Below are 8,236 nucleotides of genomic sequence, written 5' to 3' on the forward strand. Positions count from 1 at the left end.
CCAGTATATGCGCTTAATTCTGTGCATTTAATAAAGAAAATTACGTCACTACAAGCAGCTCCAGGCGGCGGTGGACGGAACACTGCGTACGTCATAATGAAAAAGGCTATAAAAGCAGTCCGCGCTGCTGGAGCCTCATTTGACTTTAGCTCTGCTCAGAGGAAGCTGCTCAAGTTCATTAACGAGAGAAAATATTCATCTGTTTCTCATCACACACTGTGGTAAGTTCCTTCTGTAGGAGCAGTAGATACATTGTACCTAAAGTAACACACGCAGCTTCGTTTCTGATATCTTTTATTGTTGTTCTTTGTTTTGTGTTTTGTATGGAAGTAAGAAAGTGGGTAAGGATGCGGAAGTGGATACAAATGATACGGAGACTGTTCGGTAAGCTCCGCAAAACCCGTCCTCTTCCCGTGAGTAAACATTTCATTTCTTTCTTCTTCATGTTCAACCTATTATTTATAACTACTGACTGTATTTACTTCATACATGATGCTAACTATGTTTTTAATGCTGTAAAAGAAGGAGAAGGTGGAAGAGGATGCGGCAGGTTTCCAGCTGGAGGAATGTGCAGATGGGAGTCAGGAACAGAAGGATTGGGGGGAGAAACAAGAGAACCTGCAGAGCACCTGCAGCCAGGAGATCCTGTTATCACTTAACAAGATCTTCCAAAAGCATGCAGAGTGCTCTGAGAATCTCTTGAGAGAGATGACCAAACTGACAGATGTTATTGCAGAGGTTTGCACTTTATAGAACATCATACAGTAATATAATGTTCATTCAACTCAACACTGAATATACACATTCTTATATCTCATTTTTGTTTTAGAGCACACAGAAAACAAGTGATGCTGAGATGGAATCTACTGCTTCTCTAGCAGTCAGTCAGAACGTTACACCAGCTCAAAAGTCTATGCTGCCTTTCTCTTTATCATCTTTCATTAGCTCGGCCAGGACCCGGCTTTCTTCATTAAAAAAGCTCCAGCATTCCTGTGTGGAGTCCAGCATGAATTCCAATCTGAACACTGGTGATGTAAAGCCACCACAAACACCCAAGTTAGCATGGGTGTCAAATCAGTGCTTTAAGAACACTGAAGAGATCATGCTGACCGACAACACTGTTATGAATGATGTTGAGCTGCAAACTGTGGAGGAAGAAGCAATGAGTCCTATGATTGACAATATTCCAAATGTGCCCCTTGATGAAAAAACAGGGCTTTTGGAGATGGAGTTTCATGCCAAGACAGAATGGTTCAATAAAATGGAGGAGAAGGTTAAACTAAAGCTTGAGATGGACGAGGTAAAGCAGAAAAGACAAAAGGAAATTGAAGACCTAAAATTGGAAGTGAAAATTCTGAAAACGGAGGCCAAACGTGAAAAGCAGGAGGGGGAAACAAAGCTAAAGGATCTAGAAAAGGAAATAAAGGATGAAAAATCAAAGGTTCTCCTTGAGCTGAAAGAGCTAAAGAAGAAATCGAAGATGGAGAAAAAGGAGGAGCGTAACAGGAAGAGGATGGAAAAGCACATGAAGGTTGACGAGGAAGAGCATGAAGTCAAAGACAAACAGGCCTTAAAAAGCAAATTTAGAGTAGCCTTTAAATTTAGGGGTTAAAAAAGGAAGTAAGTATAGCAATTAAGTTTAAGACATAAAACCATAACACTGATGAGCTGGTAAGTAAAAAAATCTTTCTAACTGAGATAACATCTGCATAACATTTTACTAATAGTTATTTTGTGTGTTTTATAGGAAAGGCCCTTGAGATCTAGAGGAAGCCATTCAACCACACTGACATGCTCAAAAAATCCTCAATAAAAGCAATGTATTAAAAAACTCACACAATGTTGTTTTTTTATTTATCATCTTCTTTTACCTTTGCACCAGAGATCACAGGGATCACAGAACACAGGGTCCAAAATAAACTTGTATTTTATGTCCAGCATTACTTCTGGAAAATTAAAAGGCAAAAGAAACACCTGATGTAGTGTTTTAATTTAATAACATTAAAATAATAATAATAATATGCTTTTCAAGAATAGGTTAGGTCTTTGGACCAATTAAATATGGATTAATTACACATAAAAGTGACTGTAAACTTACAAGCTACTTAATAATTTATAGTCAAATGGGATAATTTACAGAATCATTAACGTTTTATGTATAGAAGAAATAAAAAAAATAAAAAAAAAATAAAAAACTGTACAATTCAGTTAGCACATATCATTGTATGGGGTGTCAGTGTTGTACAATAATTGTTGTCTAACCCTCTACTGCACACATTTAGGTGGTACATGATAAAAACAATTTCCATATCATTTCTTGGTTTATTTTGGGACATTTTACTGATCAAATAGATTTTTTTATTTTTTGGTGTAGAGCAACCTAAAAAATGTAACACATACAAGTATTATACAGAATATTATAGCTTTAAGATCTCTGGAGTTTGTAACTTTAATTGCTTTTAACAAGTGCTCCTGAAAATTATAAATGATCAAATTTAATATAAATACTTATGTATGTAAATCTTATTTGGTTTCTAATGAATCAATGTAAACCCTAATAAGTTACGTCTACTCAAATAATTTGAGGAAATTCTTTGCCTCAAAAAATTAAGGTTTAAAACTTGTTTGATTGAGTTAAACAAACAATTAATACAACCGACAAATCAGAAGTACTTTGCACTAAGAACATTGTGTACCTGTAACTTAAATTTTTAAGTTAATGTGACCATTGCACAACTGATCTAATCTGCTTGTTTAAGTTTATTGCAATGATTATATAAAGCTATATTATACGCAACATATTCAAAATTTAAATAATGCAACTAATATTACAACTGCAAATAACCCAAATAAACACAAAATAAGCTCAAATTATTGGTATCAAAACTTACTTTACTGGAAATGATTAGCATTTTCACATTAGTGTTATGACAAAACTTAAACAGCCTTTCAATACAATGAAAATCACAAAATACAATGAAGTTTATCAGTAAAAATGAAATCTTTTAAGATTCTGTAAAAAATACAGCCACTGGTCAATAGTGATTAAAGATTAGATAAGCAGTAGAATTTAAAAAGGCCTCATGGGAAAGGACATTATAGAAGAATAAAGAAATAAGGGGGATTAATACAAATTTGGTGGTCTAGTAACCAGAAAAGGGCAACTACTAGTCTAAATTGCAAGTCACGCTTAAAGCAAATCACCTCAAATAAAAGACACTAAATACATAAAGCAATTTTACACTCATCAGTTAAATAGTGTCAGGGCTCTGGTCACAACCCCTTAGAGATAGCCCAACAATTAATATAGAACCCACCTCTGTCTCAGACCTAAAGGTCTTCACCAATTACTGCTCATAAACATTATTAAACAATCAAACAAAACTATTTTATTTAAAACCTGTTACAAACAATAATCAATAAAGCCAGAACCAACAAATATAGTAAAGGAGAATACAAAAATTATTCTGCTCAGCAGCTTTCAAGATCCTGTAAAATACCACCCATCTGCCAAATAGGGCAAGATATGCTAATAAAACCATTCCATGTGCAAGGTCTACCGGTTTGTTAGTGCCCACACTAAACTAAAACATAAATAGGCTACAATTCATTTAGAGTACAAAATAAGCACAATGCACAAAAACCATAGTGTCTCTTAGAGAGGCAACACTACACAATGGTTAAAATAGCAAGCTGCTTAAACACTCAATACACAAGCAAGCATCACTGCAGCAATGTCCAGCTCCACAACCAGCTCCACAACCAATCTCCCACAGAGTCAGGGCAGTGAGGGTGTTGAAACAGGTAAACTCCAAAAACTGAAAGCTGTTCGTTGCATCAACCTTTATATGAGCGCCACAAAACTCAACACGGTTTAAAAATGCGCTGCTTTCTTTGAATAGGCAATGAACTTTTAAAAGGGCAACGCAATACAGATATATTTATCTGACATACTAATATTAAGTGCTATTACAGGGTAACAAGGTCCCACCCATCGCATTAAGAACTGATTGGATGACAATGGAAAAACTCACGAGTTCTTTTTGACGAGTCCGAGTCGACTCGGGAGTCATTAGGGACGAGTTGCGGGTCACGCATGAAGTATATTTGTCATAAGTCATATAGTCATAAACTCGATTGCTCTCTGTGACTAAGCACACCCACATATTTAAAACGAACAACAACGACATTTGTGCGTCTTTGAGCGCTCTTCTGCGCTGCTATATTGTTGTTCTGCGCGTCCGTCTGTTACTTTGCGCGTTGGAGCGTCATTTTGGGCTTTTGTGCGTCTTTTTTTTTATTTACATCTGCGGCATTTAACAAACGCTTTTATCCAAAATGACTTACATTTATGACAGAATAATTTGCGCAACTGAACTTGCTTAGGCCCATAAACCAGAACCGTTCTGATAACTCGTCCAGTACTTTAATCACTGAGCTACAGGTACCTCTACACTACTTGTGTTTGTAAGCTCCTCTGTGTATTTCAGGTGTTTTCATACACGTCTGCGTAAGATTTGCGCGCTTTCCAGAGCCTTTATGCACTTCCCTGCTTTTCTGTGCGCTTTTGTGTGCGCCTATAGATCCGTGCAGTATAAATATACATTATATTCCAATCTTTTGAAAGAATGTAAAGAAAGAAAGCCCGAAAAAGTTGGAAGGTAAAACGCAATGAAAAGAAGAAACTGTGATTTGTTAATTATTTTAAATCTTTAATTACCTGTTAAAAGTAGAAAGAAAAGATCACTGATCAACTGTATTTTGTGCACATTGTATTAAAATGCTGTTAAAGTTTTGTCATAATAGTTTCATAAAAATTTCATTGTGCTTATTTGGATTTTTTGCAGTTATAATATCTAGAAATATTTAGAATATTTAAAAATAGAAAATTTCGAACATTTTGGGATGAAATCAGTACAGTCTGTATAAATGCGATTGATAGCAACTTTATAAAATCATTTCAATAAACTTAAACAAGCAAATTATGAGGGTTCTTCAAAAAGTTTCCTCACTTAATTTAAAAAAATCTATTTAATAAGAATTAAAAACAAACAAACAAATGACATTACTTTTCTACATAGTCTCCTTCTGATGCATTTTTCCCAGAGTCATACCAACTTTTTAATGCCATCAGCAAAAAATTTTCTGGTTGAGCGTGTAGCCACTGATGCACCACTGCTTTCACATCATCATCACATAAAAATCTTCTTCCCCTTAAAGCTTCTTTGAGCGCTCCAAAAATCAGATGGCACTAAATCCGGACTAAGAGCTCTCTTTCAGTCTCTCAGACACAAACAATTACTACTCCTCCCACCCTCACTGTTTCCAACCAAAATATAATAATGCAGAAACTTTTTGAAGATCCCTCGTAAATCAGTTGTGCATTGGTCACTTTAACTTAAAAACTTAAGTTAGAAAATGTCTCGCCCTGCATGATACAGTTGTATCTTACTTAGATAGGTGGGCCTCCCTTCCTCTGTCACTTACTGGACACATTAATTTGATTAAGATGAAACTACTGCCTACATTTCTGTACTTGTTCCAACACATTCCGAGTTCATTAAAGCTTTTTTTTTTTCACCAGATTGGACAGCATACTTATCTCCTTTATTCGGAGTAATAAACCTCCACACCTGAACAGAGCATCTCTTCAGCTTCGGAAGTCTGGCGGATTGGCCTTACCAAATTTTCGCCACTATTACTGTGCTTGTAATATTCAAAAACTCATCTTTTTGACCAAGGGTTACTCCTCCAGTGATGGCCCACCATGGATACAGCTTGAATTGTCTTCATCACAACAATCCCTCCACGCCAAACTTTGTTCCCAACTCCCATTCCGGTCAACTCGCTTCTTGCTAACCCAGTGGTTTGGGACTTTATCAAGAAACCATTTTGGTCTTTATAGGGGTGCAGTCTGTCCCCCTATTGTAGGTAATCTCCAGTTTCTTCCATCTTGCACTGATCAGGCCTTTCAGATGTAGTCTGAGAGGGGCATTACAACCATTAAGAGTTTTTTTGTCGTTCTCGGATTTGATGGCGAAGTTTGATCTACCCAAAAGCTTCCAGATTAGACACATTGTACATCATCTTTTTCCCCACTTTCCTATTCGCCCACCTGAATCCAAAATTTATCACTTGCTTACTCTTGATCCAGCTCAAGTGAAGTTAATTTCCACCATTTATAATTTAATTGGCTCTTCAAATACTGACCCTACTAATCCCCTAAAATATCTTCGGAACAGGATCTAGGTGTATCTATTACTGAATGTCAGTGGGCTCTTATTTGAAAAAGGATACACTCATCTACGGTGGCCGAGAAGTGCAAAACAAATTTACATTTCAGAAAACAAAATTACAAAAAAACCAAAACAAATTTACAACAAAAGCAAAAACAAATTTACAAGTGCTCGGGTACCCAGTGTTTGTAAATTTGTTTTGGCATATGTAAAAGTGTTTCAGCACTTGTAAATTTATTTTCGGCATATGTAATTTTGTTTTCTAAAATGTATATTTGTTTTGCACTTCCCGGCCGCACATTTCTGACGGAAAAGGCAGGGACAATAAACCGGAAGTGCGTGTTGCTTACCTGCTGTCAATCAAACTGTTTCTCAGCGATAAAGTGAACGGAGTTTGTGATGGTGACGATAAACAAGGTTTTGTCTAGTTTGTGGAAATCATTTTATCCAGTTGACCCGCTATTGTTTTTCTTGTGGAAAGTTTTGTGCAGATGTTTAGACGTGGCGTGTGCATCTCTATCTACCGTCCGCTCTTCTAAACATCTAAGGAATTCCCACAAGAACAACAAAAGCGAAATAATGAAAATAATTAACACAAAATGGACAAAACATTGTTTATTAGGGACGGAACATTTGATACCGAGGCTTTAAAGCTTGTTTCACTTTTGTAACACTGGACTCAGCATGTGCGGGACTGATGAAGCTTTGGTGCTGTGTTTTATCTCACTCACTATATAAGAGACAATCAAACCAGGGTTACCCACCGTCCTGTAACATACAGAATCCTTCTTTATCTGGAGACCAAACACCGCGTTCAGTACTGAACTGATACAGGACGCTTTGTTCCGTATTTTTATCAATGGGAGACGGTGTGGTGTATAAAACAGAAGGAAACTGCTGCTTAATTCATTATATTAAGTAGTGTTCACTTTTATTCTTAGTAACGTGACATAACCTGTTTAATACACCGCTGTATGAGTAGCACAGTGGGCGGAGTGCGTTGTTTTGCATAAAATATGGTTCTGACTTATTATAAAGAATGAAAATAATAAATGTTAAACACCATAAATAAAACCTTTGTTCTCATGACTGTGTAAGGTCCCCCCCTGCTGCTATAACCAGCGCACACACACCGTTACTAAGAATAAAAGTGAACACTACTTAATATAATTCCCACAGTCTCCCATTGATAAAAATACGGAACAAAGCGTCCTGTATCAGTTCAATACTGAACGCGGCGTTTAGTCTCCAGATAAAGAAGGATTCTGTATGTTACAGGACGGTGGGTAACCCTGGTTTGATTGTCTCTTATATAGTGAGTGAGATAAAACACAGCACCAAAGCTTCATCAGTCCCGCACATGCTGAGTCCAGTGTTACAAAAGTGAAACAAGCTTTAAAGCCTCGGTATCAAATGTTCCGTCCCTAATAAACAATGTTTTGTCCATTTTGTGTTAATTATTTTCATTATTTCGCTTTTGTTGTTCTTGTGGGAATTCCTTAGTGGCTGTGCTGTAGCTCCATGTTCTATGTGGTGAAACTCGTCACTCGTTTTTTTCTAGTTACCGTGAGGCATGTGTAAGCAGCCTACTGAAGTGGACTAAAGCAAAACAGAGCCCCGATACAGGTAAGAATTTTAAACAGCACATTTTTAATGGTAGTATTTATAATAGCAGTGTTTATTAATGTGATATCTCTAATGGGAGGTTAGGAATTAACAAAATTGTCATAGTCTCCAGTCTTGTATATAAATTTCTATAGCAGTAACAGTAATTCCTTGTTTTATCTTTACAGTCCAGGGAAGAAAACTTTAGCCCAAGATGTGGATTCCAGCAAATGTAAAACAAAGCACTTGCACATTTTTGTTTTTGTTCAGAACAGCTGTGTTTATAAAAAAATATGAATTTATTTATTTAATTATCTATGTATTTTCAAAAACATGTTTTAAAATGTTGAAATTCAATAAATGATTTTTGTTACAAATGCAGTGACTTAATTTTT

General features: G+C 36.2%; 1 protein-coding gene and 1 long non-coding RNA gene across 3 annotated transcripts; both read left to right on the plus strand.

Moving 5' to 3' along the window:
- Positions 1-121: 121 nt before the first annotated feature.
- Positions 122-1,840, plus strand: LOC134307086 (DNA ligase 1-like). The gene is made up of 5 exons (XM_062990433.1): positions 122-221; positions 331-413; positions 523-738; positions 830-1,620; positions 1,748-1,840. The coding sequence occupies exons 2-4, from the start codon at positions 348-350 to the stop codon at positions 1,610-1,612; spliced, it is 1,065 nt and encodes a 354-aa protein (XP_062846503.1). The 5' UTR covers positions 122-221; positions 331-347; the 3' UTR covers positions 1,613-1,620; positions 1,748-1,840.
- Positions 1,841-5,847: 4,007 nt separating this feature from the next.
- Positions 5,848-8,111, plus strand: LOC134307101 (uncharacterized). 2 transcript variants are annotated; one of them, XR_010009660.1, is made up of 3 exons: positions 5,848-5,931; positions 7,798-7,862; positions 8,030-8,111. It is a non-coding gene; the product is annotated as an uncharacterized LOC134307101 (long non-coding RNA). The 2 variants fall into 2 exon arrangements; XR_010009666.1 differs by lacking the exon at positions 5,848-5,931 and adding an exon at positions 6,609-6,653.
- The last annotated feature ends 125 nt before the right edge of the window (positions 8,112-8,236 follow it).

Source organism: Trichomycterus rosablanca, chromosome 2 (assembly GCF_030014385.1).
Source record: "Trichomycterus rosablanca isolate fTriRos1 chromosome 2, fTriRos1.hap1, whole genome shotgun sequence".
NCBI classification, from domain to species: domain Eukaryota; kingdom Metazoa; phylum Chordata; class Actinopteri; order Siluriformes; family Trichomycteridae; genus Trichomycterus; species Trichomycterus rosablanca.